Source organism: Astatotilapia calliptera, chromosome 3, assembly GCF_964374335.1.
Source record: "Astatotilapia calliptera chromosome 3, fAstCal68.1, whole genome shotgun sequence".
NCBI classification, from domain to species: domain Eukaryota; kingdom Metazoa; phylum Chordata; class Actinopteri; order Cichliformes; family Cichlidae; genus Astatotilapia; species Astatotilapia calliptera.
Genome location: NC_137424.1, coordinates 83,321,795 through 83,334,207, shown reverse-complemented (window position 1 = coordinate 83,334,207; position 12,413 = coordinate 83,321,795). Strand labels below are relative to the sequence as shown.

General features: G+C 51.0%; 2 protein-coding genes across 2 annotated transcripts in view; one reads left to right on the top strand and one right to left on the bottom strand.

The window, feature by feature from the left end:
• Nucleotides 1–12,413, bottom strand: part of LOC145425993 (NLR family CARD domain-containing protein 3-like) — a 231,345-nt gene that overhangs the window by 182,778 nt on the left and 36,154 nt on the right. The gene's annotated exons all lie outside the window — the stretch shown is intronic.
• On the top strand, nt 4,651–7,478 carry LOC145422391 (uncharacterized). Its single transcript, XM_080293707.1, has 2 exons — nt 4,651–6,328; nt 7,438–7,478. The coding sequence occupies exons 1-2, from the start codon at nt 4,690–4,692 to the stop codon at nt 7,476–7,478; spliced, it is 1,680 nt and encodes a 559-aa protein (XP_080149833.1). The 5' UTR covers nt 4,651–4,689.

Below are 12,413 nucleotides of genomic sequence, written 5' to 3'. Positions count from 1 at the left end.
ATGTGGGCCTCTGGCACATGTGAAACAAAACCAGTAGGCACGTGGGCCTCTGGCACACATACGGAGGGCTGCAGCTGCGCAGAGCACTGACCCTGCTCAGGCAGTGACAGCCCGGTGCAGTTCACAGCTGGCATCTTGGCCACCAGGGGTCCAGAGTAAGCTGAGGGCAGCAACCCCGCCTCTGGGGAAGCCCCGGAGTGAGTAACAGTCACTAATGTTGCCAGCTGTTGAGGAACAGGTCCGTAATGTAACAGTTTGTCTCCCTGCTCAGAAACGGCGGTGGAAAAACAGTGTGAAAATTGTGGCTTAAGGGAGGCTAATGGTTGAGCTACAGACTGGGAAGCTTGTGGCTGGACACAGAACTGAGCCGGAGAATGGTGATAGAGTCCTGGCTCAGAAGGAGCGGCAGAGAAACAGTCTCTCGGTTTCACAGAGGGTCTGAACACGCCCACTTGCGAAGGGTCCGTTACCACGAAGGTGGGTAAGCGATCCGAACAGTCTCCCATCCCGCTCTGGATAGCCCCAGAAAACAGAGTCTCGGAATCTGGGGAAGCCAGAACATGTCGCTCGCTCACTGCCTCGGACTGCTCGGAAGTAAAAGCAGACGGGGGGTGAAGACCGAGGTCCAGAAGGAGGAACTCCCGCTCCCACGAACAAAGCGAGCCCAGAAGCCATGGGAGACCGGTCACCAGACGCTGTAGCCGCCTCTCTACAGCGCGCTGGGACGTGCCACCCGGGCTTTCCAGCCACAGGTCGATCAGCTCCTGTGTGGCATCGATGAGATTTTCCCGTAGTTCCCTGGATGGATTAAGCGCTGCTGGGTCCATGTTGTGGTCGCGTCGTACTGTCACGGTCCGGGGCAGCGGCCGTGTGGAGAGTGGAAGGAGGACTCAAAGCGCAGCACTCATTCAGGTGTGAGGGTGATTTATTGATAATAACAAACATAAAGAGGAGATGGCAAAACAGAACTACGGATGAACTAAACTGGGTGAAACTACACAAAGGAGTGGCAAACCTGAACACGAAGGGAGAACAGCAGGGAGAGCACGCAGAGGATTTCACAGGGTAGATGCAGAGTACGCAGGGTAACACAGAGGATGAACACAGGTAGGAACACAGACGACGCGACGAGGAGCAGAGGAAATCACACGCTATAAATACACAAAGAGACACTGGGAAATCACACACAGATGGGGGAAACAGCTGGACCTGATTAACCTGACGAGACAGGGGAACACTAACACCAGGGACCAACAGAGGGAGCACAAACCCAGAACCCAGTGTCTAAAATCCCAAACACAAACCATCCCAAAACAGCCATGAATAATAATGAAAGTAATAACAATAAGTACATAAACATAAAGTCACTGAGTCATGGTCGCAGGACCATGACAGAAAGGGGACGCAGAAGGAAAAGAGACCCGAGGCGGCCGCCGGTCCAAGTGTGAACTGAACTTCAGGTAAGAAGTTATGACCTGCAGTCTCTCTGGGTCAGATATAAACCAAGTTTAGGTGGAGTTTATTTTCGTTATGCTGACTTTTTCCGTACTGCGTGCTAGCTAGCATGACGGAATTTCTATACAGCTGGGTGGGTGCTATGAAGTTAATGATGTTGAACTTTATTTTGTTCATAAGTTATTAGAGTTGTCTGGTATTCAGAGAAAATATTACGCGTTTCTTATTGAGGTGAAAAGGAACAGTTTGTCCCGTAATTCAGCTACAATGGAAAAGGCACAAAGCTGGAGTTATTCTGTGTCTTTGCTGCACAGCTGCCTCTTCTCCTCTCATCCTCTCCCCCTCCCGTTTCTACTTCAATCATGAAAACTGATCAATGATCAGCTGATCGGCTCTCTTGTTTGTTTATCGCCCACTTTGCGCCGAAAGAGGAAACCAGCGGATGTCGCGCTAAACAACAGCAGCACGTTTAAGCTTGAGCAGCTGTTGTTAGAATTTATTTAATATTAATTTCTAGTATCAGCTGATGTTTGCTGGAGCCACAGCTGCAAAAAAGCTGCTGGTCATGATGTCGGTTTGTATATCTGGTGAGAGGGAAACATGAAGATGAAACCAGGAGATGTCCTTACTGAATCATCAGAGCTGAACAGGTGATGGAGAAACAGGTTTACCTTTTACGTGACATGAATGAGTTGAAGGGAAGTTATGAACTGTTTCTGAGAGACAAATAACACCAGGATCCTTTTTTAGGTAGCTGACAGCTGGTAACTGTGCAGGGGCGGGTCTAGCAAAGTGTTGCCAGGGGGGCAGATAGGGCATTAACAGGGAGAGGTGGGCACAAAGAAAAACTTTTCTTTCTTATTCTCATTTAAAATGTCTCGCTTTTAAAAAATAATTATCTCAATCTTACAACAAACGAGATTGATACATATATACCATCAGAACAGTGTACATCACTGTCACAACAGCGTTTGTTTTCATTCAAAGGCTTTATAATTTTTCCTATAATGGTGGGCCGGTCTCTAGTCAAAATGTCCGGGCCAATTTTCTGTCCCAGTCCAGCCCTGTATGCAGCTCATCTGCAGTCTGGTGTTACCAACATCTTCCTATTCAGAAGGCAGAATTTCCGAGTTCTGAGTACAATCAAAGCACCACGACTGCAGTTTTTGTGTTGGATGTAAAAGGCGCACATGACGCTGTGACGTAGGCTAGAATCATGGCAGCAGTCAATGACAGTCCAGGCGTGGGATTTCTCTCGTGGAAATATGCACATTATCTTTTCCTTTCTATTGGTAGGTGGCACAGTGCACTTGTGGCAAGTAAGCAAGCTAGAAGACTGGCAAAGTTATGGAAGCAACAGATTAACAAGAGAATTCTGAGTAAAACCAAAGTTACTTTCCCTAGTAACTAGTTACTTTGAAAGTAACGAGTAACTTGAAGTAACTGAGTTACTTTTGAGAGAAGTAACTAGTAATGTAACTAAGTTACTATTTTAAAGTAACTTACCCAACACTGGTTCTCAGACAGCTCTCGATCTGATAATGTGTAGCTTGCTCATCAGCTCAGAAAAAAAAAACTGCAACGCAACATCACACAGTAGTTGCATTCTTTGCCCACAGCGGCAAAGTCTTACACTTTCATATTTAATACAACTTCCCCATCATGTACTTCTCTCTTTTTTTACATAGATAGTTTGTGCTGCCAGGAGCAAAGTCCAGCACAAACGTCTTTCTCCCTCCGACTCACTCTTGGTTGCTTAGAAACCCATGATAACAACGACAGCTGCTGACGTCACACACCACGCGTTCTGCTCCGCACACACTCACACATAACAAGAACAACGAGACGACGACGAAAATGACAATAACACAAAATAGGCCTACTCCGGACTCACACCGGACCGCTCGGGACCCTGACCCAGTCGCGCGACAAAACCCAATGAAGGGACGCTCGGGACACACACCCAGGGCGATTTCAAAACCGGACACTCACCGGACGCTTAGGCCCTTGGGCGATTTAACCAAAACTTCTTTTTCGGGACACTAACCCAGTTATCGCTCCACAAAGCAGCGAACTTCTCAACGTCTCACAAAATGGCGGAGACTGCACAACGACACGGTTATAGAGTCGGCCTCTTCAAACTTACTTGGCGTTGCTTAGCGTGTAATATCAGCCTCGAATCCCGCCGATTGCCATTCATCGAGGAGAAAGACAGACAGCGAATCCACAGGAACTTCCTGGCTGACGTCAGTCTTTCAGCGTGCCTCTCCTCCCCTCGGTGAATGTCGACTCCAGGGATCCGGCTCGAAGGACCAATTAATGATAGGTTTGTAGCATAAACCTATTCGCTGGAACATTGAAGGCAATATGATTACACCGCAAAGCAAGACACAAATAGGCAAGCTTCTTCATGTTACTCGTGCACAGGAGAGAACCGGACAAACGCCGTTCCTTCGCTTGGCCCCAGTTGCTCTCCTCCGTACTCCCGTACCACTGTCCTTTTATTGAGGTTACATGAATATGCATAGGTTCATTAACATATGACGTCTACATACACACAAAGAGTACCTTGTGTGTGTGTGTGTGTGTGTGTGTGTGTGTGTGTGTGTGTGTGTGTGTGTGTGTGTGTGTGTGTGTGTGTGTGTGTGGTACTGCTGATCAAAGGGTCATAAAAGCACACAAGCAAACATCCTTGGTCAGGAAGAGGGTAGACCCCCCCTCATCCTAGATAACACAGTAAGGAAGTCCAGCAGTTCATTTATACACAAAAAGCACTTAGACTAGAACAGACGTAGCTACGTTAATCCTACCATAACACAATTAAACAAGGTACGAACTTTCCCATGCTCCCAGGATGTAGGTGTGCATTCCTGGAATGCACACCAAGCCTTTGCGGCCATTTAAAGCTCACACATCCTATCACTACACAAGTGATTATACACCTCTAAGCATATATGGTTAAATATTTCTAAGCATAAATGACAATCAACAATACAAACTCTAACAGAGACTATTAGCCATTCCTCTGCTATGAACAGTTTAATCTTTAAACCAGCTCTTGTGTCTGTGACTCCCAGTGTGGTTCCTTCAGTTTCTCAGGCTGTGGTTTTTTCTGTGCCACAACTTGAAAGTGCTAACTCGGATGCTACCTGTGTAACCTCACCTTCTCTCGTGCCTGCTAAGCAAGAGACTGTTTCTGTTTTTCCTCGTGGACTCCTTGAAACTGTGTATTCAATGCCTGCTAAGGTTAAGAGCCGCAAGGCTTCATTCGCTATACATAGACTGGCAAGAGATTTTGGTTTGAGCACTGCACAGGTTAACTTTTCTGTTCCCCGGTCATGTCATTCTAACTCTGTGCGCCATGCTTTTCAGCCAGGTTTTATGGACTCTATGTGCACTTCGTCTCGGGCTACATCCCGTACGACTGTGTGTAGTGTTGTCTCACATTCAGGTTGTCCAGACGCTGCTTGCGTGAGGTCTCCAGTACCTGTGGCTGCTCCTAGACTCACTCCTTCTAAAACTGCTAATTATGACATGGACAACTTAAGTACAGCAGAGTTGCTAGAACCAGCCCACCATGAGTCGCAGTTTGCTGACAGTGTGTTTGGCTCCAACAACTTGGTTCACCCAGTGACTGTTTCTGTTCCTATGCTTCGCTCTCCACCTCCAGTTCCTGTAACCAGGGCAGCGCGGGCCCAGCTTTCCCTTGCTCCCGTATCAGTTCCTCGGGAGAGGGTGGCTGAGGTCCAGCTGGTCCCTGCTTCTGTCCCCAGCCTGGCAGAGGCGCCGTTCACCCCGGCACCCGTACCTGCTCCTCGGGTGGGGTTGATGGACACCCAGCCTTTGCCTGCTCCTGTTCCGGTTCCCCGGGTGAGGTCAGCCGTGACCCTGCCGACTCCTGCACCCGTCTCAGTTCCTCAGGTGGGAGCGACAGAGGTCCAGCTAGCTCCTGCACCTACACCGGCCCCCAGGGTAAAGGCAGCCAGAGCCCAGCTCGTCCCTGCACCCGTATCTGTTTCTCGGGTGGGGATGGCTGGTGTTCGGCCAGGCCCAGCACCCGTTCCTGTCCCTCGGAGGAGAGCAGCCAAGAGTCAGTCACCTGTTCAGTCACCAGTTCAACTACCTGCTGTTCCACCATCACTACAACCACCACTACAACTTGCACTTCTGTCCTCAGCACAGTCATTAGCACAGTTATCAGCCCAGTTCCCTGTTTGGTCACCAGCTCAGTCTCTAGTTCAGTTAGCTCAGTCACCAGCCGAGTTAATCGCTCAGCAACCCATTCAGACACTGCCAACCTCAGCTGGAAGCCTTTGTGAGCTTTCTCCGCCAGCTGAGGACTGCGTGGTGCTGACAAACTTTGGACAGACTGTTTGCCCTGCACAGCCCCAGCCGTTGCATCCTAAGCCGACTGCGTGCCCTGTGCAGCTACAGTTAGCGTCCCCTCAGCCAGAAGTCTCTGCACCTGCTGGCTCTGCATCTGTCTCCGCTGGGGGTTCAGGAGGACCCCTTCAGCAGCTCCTCATCTCCGCTGGCGGCTCTGCCCAGCCCGGCCAGCACCTCCTCGTCTCCGCTGGCGGCTCTGCCCAGCCCGGCCAGCACCTCCTCGTCTCCGCTGGGGGTTCAGGAGAACCTCTCCAGCTGCTCCTCGTCTCCGCTGGCGGCTCAGGTCAGCCCGGCCAGCACCTCCTCGTCTCCGCTGGAGGGTCTGAGGGGCCCGTTCAGCCGTGGTCTGGTCCGGCCTCTGCATCAGCTGCACCCACGCCCGGTCCGGCGTCGACCTCTGCTTCTGCTCCGTCCACGCCCGGTCCGGCGTCGGCCTCTGCTTCTGCTCCGTCTGGTCCGGCGTCGGCCTCTACTTCTGCTCCGTCTGGCCCGGCGTCGGCTTCTGCTCCTGCTTCGCCTGCTGCGGCTCCGGCCTCTGCTCCTGCTTCGCCTGCTGCGGCTCCAGCCTCTGCTTCTGCTTCGCCTGCTGCAGCTCCGGCCTGTGCTTCGCCTGCTGCAGCTCCGGCCTGTGCTTCGTCTGGCCCAGCCTCAGAGTCTTCGTCCTCGTCTGGCCCAGCCTCAGCCTGTGCTTTGCCTGGTCCGGCCCCGTCATCGCCTGGTCCTGCCTCGTCTGGTCATGCCTCGACTGGTCCTGCCTCGTCTGGTCCTGCCTCGTCTGGTCATGCCTCGACTGGTCCTGTGCCCACCGGGCACGCCTAACACTGGAGAGCCGCCGCTGCCTTCCGCGCGGACGGCCCCCTGAACTGCTCCGTCGTCCCCTTCGCCGCCGCCGCTGCCTTCCGCGCGGTCGGCCCCCTGAACTGCTCCGTCGTCTCCTTCGCTGCCGCCGCTGCCTTCCGCGCAGTCGGCCCCCTGAACTGCTCCGTCGTCTCCTTCGCCGCCGCCGCTGCCTTCCGCACGGCCGGCCTCCTGAACTGCTCCATCGTCTCCTTGGCCGCCGCCTTCTTCCACGCAGCCGGCCTCCTGACGTTTGTTATGAACTAGTGTCTTGTGCTCCTGTGTTTTCTGTTGGGGGTTTTGTTTCCTGTTTTGGTCCCTCCGTCCTGGTCCCCTGCCTCCCGCCCTGGGTGGGGTGTTTTCTGTTTTGGTTCCTGGGTTTGGGCTGTCGGGAGCCAGCCCTTGAGGGGGGGGGGGGGGGGGGGTACTGTCATGATCCTGGGCCATGTTGGCCCAGTATTCTTAGTTCTCATGTGTCTTTGTATTCAGTTCCTTGTTTAGGCTCTGTTTCCTGAGTTGCCCTGTTGTGTTGTTCCCTGAGTGCTTTCCCTTTGTGACTCTCACCCCCTGTGTGCCCCTCTGTGTATTCATGAGCCCTCGTCCCCTTTCGTGTTTATTCCGTGTCTCCCCTGCCCGTTATGTTGGTGTTCTACTCGTGCTCTCTCTCCTCCTGTCTGAACCTCTGTACTTCCTGTTTCACCTCGCCCGTCTCCCGTCAGTGTTGTGTTCACTCCTGCCATGTCTCGTGATTATTATCAGTGTCACCTGTGTTCCCCATGTGCTCCCACTCCGCTCGTTAACCCTTGGTGTATTTATGTCTGCGTCTCCCTCAGTTCTGTGTCGCGTTCTCCCTCATGCTGCGTGGATTTCCCTGTGTCTCTCTCCGGGTGTTAATTTACTTTTCCCAGTTTAGTTGTGTATTTCCTACGTTCTGCCTCTTCAGCAATAAAGCTGCTTTTTGAGTTCATCCCCTGAGTCTGTGAGTCTTGCGATTGGGTCCTCATCCTGCCTGCCACGCAGCGACCATGACACAAGGAGTTTATCAGTCTTGTTCTCTAAAACCTAAAGAATTGGATTTGATCAACTGGTCCCATAACGGAATTGACACCTTCCTGGGCTTGGGAGAGCCTGATTGTCCTGTGGAGACATTTGCTGCCGGGTACTTGATGGTTGGTTTCATCGTGTGTCTGGCGACACTCTCGATGGAGGACATTAAACAACATCTACCAATTTGGAACCATTAAAAAAAGAGTTCTGGCTGATTGGACCTGGCTCGGATCTGGCTTATGGAAAAGAAGCAGCTACAGCTGTTCAAAATCTCACAAGGCTGGTCGACATGATAGCCAATGGCATGGCTGTGAGTACTCAGACTGTATTTACTGAACGCAATATGGACAAGATCTTGGAGATGCTCATGGCTCTCCAATATAGATAACATCTTGGAGAAGAACAATGGGAATTGAGAGAATTGGTGACCAGTGATGGACATTAGACCAACTGCAAAAACTAGATGCAGTTGTTCGCATTAAACCCAATCATTCACCGTCTTGGGACATGGGCGGGATGTCCCATTTCAGTGCAGGCCAACTTGCATGTGACAAATAAAGGTGTTATTGACTTGTCTTATAAATCAAGTAGAGTCCACTTACAGTCTTCAGGACTTTCTGAGTTTCGGATTACGCTGTGCAAGGGACATTACATCGGACCATCAACCCCTTTCACGGCATTCCGGAGGGCATAATAAGAACTCCAGGGTCTCCGTGGTTGGTTTTTCCCAAAGGCAAGCCAAATAGGAAACATAAAAAAGGTTGTATATACCATTTGTATTTCTATTTTATTCTATTGTGTATAGTATTTTATTTTATTTTATTGTATTTTATTGCATTCCAGTGTTTTCTAATTTCTGCTACATAACTTTCCACTTTTGCTGTAACAAAACAAATTTCCCACCTGTGGGACTAGTAGGTCATCTTATCTTATCTTATCTTGTAACCCTGGACACGTCTCCGTGGTCAGACTGGGCAGCATCACCTCATCCCCCATCACACTGAACACTGGTGCTCCACAGGGGTGTGTACTGAGCCCTCTCATGTACTCACTCTACACCTACGACTGCACAGCCACTAACAACTCCAACATCATTGTGAAGTTTGCGGACGACACTACAGTGGTGGGTCTTATCACCAACAGTGATGAGACGGCTTACAGGGAGGAGGTCAGCGCCCTGACCCACTGGTGTCAAGACAACCATCTCACCCTCAACGTCGCAAAGACAAAGGAGTTGATAGTGGACTTCCGGAGGTGCAGAGAAGTACACACCCCCATCACCATCAACGGCGCTGCTGTGGAGAGAGTGAGCAGCTTCCGGTTCCTTGGAGTACATCTGGCTGAGGACCTTACGTGGTCAGTACACACAAACAAAACAGTGAAGAAGGCGCAGCAGCGCCTCTTCTTTCTCAGGAGACTGAAAAGATTCGGCATGAGCCCCCGCATCCTCAGGACCTTCTATCACTGTGCCATTGAGAGCATCCTCACTGGATGCATCACCACCTGGTATGGCAGCAGCACCGCCTACAACTGCAAAGCTCTCCAGCGAGTAGTGCGGTGCTCTGAACGGATAATTGGAGGTGAGCTTCCCTCCCTCCAAGACATCTACAGGAAGCGCTGCCTGAGGAAAGCGGGGAGGATCATCAAGGACTCCAGTCACCCCAGCCATAAACTGTTCAGACTGCTTCCATCAGGAAGGAGGTTCTGCAGCATCCGGTCCCGTACCAGCAGACTGAGAGACAGCTTCTTCCATCAGGCCATCAGACTGCTGAACACTTCATAGACACCTCAGCTTCACTACTGGAACTTCAACATTATGCACTACATACAGTAATGCCACTGTTTTGCACATGTCTCACTCTGTATATTTTATATATTTTATTATTATTATTTTATTTTATTTATTTTATTTATTTATTTATTTTTACTATTTAATTTGTAAAAATGTGCATACACACACACACACACACACACACACACGTAGGAAAATATTTAGTATACACATCCAGAAATGCATACACTATTATATATTGTACATATATTTATTAGTTTCAGGTTGGCCATTCTTGTATTTTGCTCGTTTGTGTTGTTGTGTTTTGCACATCTCTGTTGCTTGTGGGGCTCGCACACAAGAATTTCACTCGCATGTGCTGTGCCAGTGTGCCTGCACATGTGATGTGACGATAAGACTAAGATGGCGCCGGTGAGGTCGGCTGCCGTCACGACTTCTCCGACCACTTTTTCTTTGTCTTTGCTTTTTAAGTTAGTTTTCAGCGTTTCTAAATCGGCAAAATCATCACCATTGGGTACATTAGGTATGACAGTGACACTCTTGTTTCTATTGGTATACAATGTACTCACAATTCGAAGTTTTTAACTCCGGATCCGAGCTGGCCGAGTGAGATCTCGAGGGAGAACATAGGGAAGCGGCGGCGGCCTAGAGGGAAGCGAGCCGGCGTCAGGAACAGGCTGAGAGCTCGTGCACACCGCACACCTCTGCCTAGCATCCTGCTCGCCAACGTCCAGTCACTGGAGAACAAGCTTGACGACCTCAGGGCCAGGATAAAGTTCCAGAGAGACATTCGGGACTGCAATCTCCTCTGCTTCACCGAGACATGGCTGAACCCAGCGGTGCCGGACCACGCCATCCAGCCGGCCGAGTTCTTCTCGGTTCACCGCATGGACAGGACACGGGACTCGGGGAAGTCAAGGGGAGGCGGCGTGTGTTTAATGGTGAACAACAACTGGTGCAACAGTGCGAACGTTGTTCCTCTCACACGCTCCTGCACACCAAATCTGGAACTACTGTCCATCATGTGTCGTCCTTTTTATCTACCTCGGGAATTTACATCGGTCATTGTAAGTGCCGTTTATATTCCACCACAAGCGGACACGGTCACCGCCTTATGCGAGCTGCATGAGGCACTCACACAGCACCAGACACAACACCGGGACGCTGCGCTTATTGTGACGGGGGACTTTAATAGCGCCAACCTCAAACGCGCAGCGCCGAACTTTTATCAACACATCTCCTGCCCCACCAGAGGTGAAAGGACACTGGACCACTGCTACACTACGGTCAAGGACGGCTACAAGGCACAATCCCGCCCTCCTTTTGGCAAATCTGATCACGCCGCCATCTTCCTCATGCCAAAATACAAACAAAGGCTGAAACAGGAAGTTCCGGTTCAGAGGAAGGTCGCGCGCTGGACGGATCAATCGGTGGCCGCGTTACAGGACGCACTCGATGACGCAGACTGGGGCATGTTCAGAAACAGCTCCGACGATGACGTCAACGTGTTTACGGAAGCGGTTGTGGGATTCATCGGGAAACTAGCGGATGATACCGTGGAGACAAAGACTATCACAACGTTTCCCAACCAGAAGCCGTGGGTGGATAAAACCATCCGCGACGCTCTGAGATCCCGCACCGCTGCCTACAACACGGGACTCATGACGGGGGACATGGACCCGTACAAAGCCGCGTCATATAACGTGCGGAGGGCAGTGAAAGAGGCGAAGCAGCGCTACGGGAGGAAACTAGAGTCACAACTCCAACAGAGTGACTCTAGGAGCCTGTGGCGGGGACTAAGGACAATAACGGACTATAAAGCACCAACAACCGGTATGACGAACGCGGCCGTGACTCTGGCAGACGAGCTGAACACTTTCTATGCTCGCTTCGAGGCTGCAGCTAAGGTCTCCAACAATGCTAGTGTTAGCGGCGGTAACGGCTGCAGACAGGAAGATACTGCCAGCACCGGAAACGTGCTCGTCATCTCCGAGCATGAAGTAAGGAGAGCCTTCAAGAGAGTGAACACCAGGAAAGCAGCAGGACCAGACGGCATCCCAGGTCGTATCCTAAGAGACTGCGCATACCAGCTAGCTCCTGTGTTCACTGAGATATTCAACATCTCTTTATCTCAGTCGGTGATCCCCACATGCTTCAAAGAGTCCATCATTGTTCCTGTCCCGAAGAAACCCCACCCTGCTTCTCTCAATGACTATCGCCCTGTAGCCCTCACCTCAGTAGTGATGAAGTGCTTTGAACGCCTGGTCAGAGACTTCATCATTTCTTCACTACCAGACACACTGGACCCACTACAGTTCGCTTACCGTCCAAATCGTTCCACAGACGATGCCATCTTTCATCTCCTCCACACATCACTCACTCACTTGGACACTAGAAGGGGGAATTATGTTAAAATGCTCTTCATAGACTACAGCTCTGCATTTAACACCATAATTCCCTCCACACTCACCACCAAGCTGGAGCATCTGGGACTCAGCTCATCTATGTGTCAGTGGATCTCCAACTTCCTAACTGGCAGACCACAGGCAGTAAGGATGGGCGGACATGTCTCAGCCTCCACCACTCTCAGCACTGGAGCCCCCCAGGGGTGTGTTCTGAGCCCCCTGCTGTACTCTTTGTACACATATGACTGTGTGGCCACTACCAGCTCCACCACCATCATCAAGTTTGCTGACGACACCGTCGTGGTGGGCCTGATCTCTGATAACAACGAGACGGCCTACCTGAAGGAGATTAGGAATCTGGAGAACTGGTGCCAGAGGAACAACCTCCTTCTAAACGTCAGTAAGACAAAGGAGCTGATAGTGGACTTCAGCACTAAGCAGGAGAGGAACTACCAGACCCCCGTCATCAACGAGTGCCCAGTGGAGAGAGT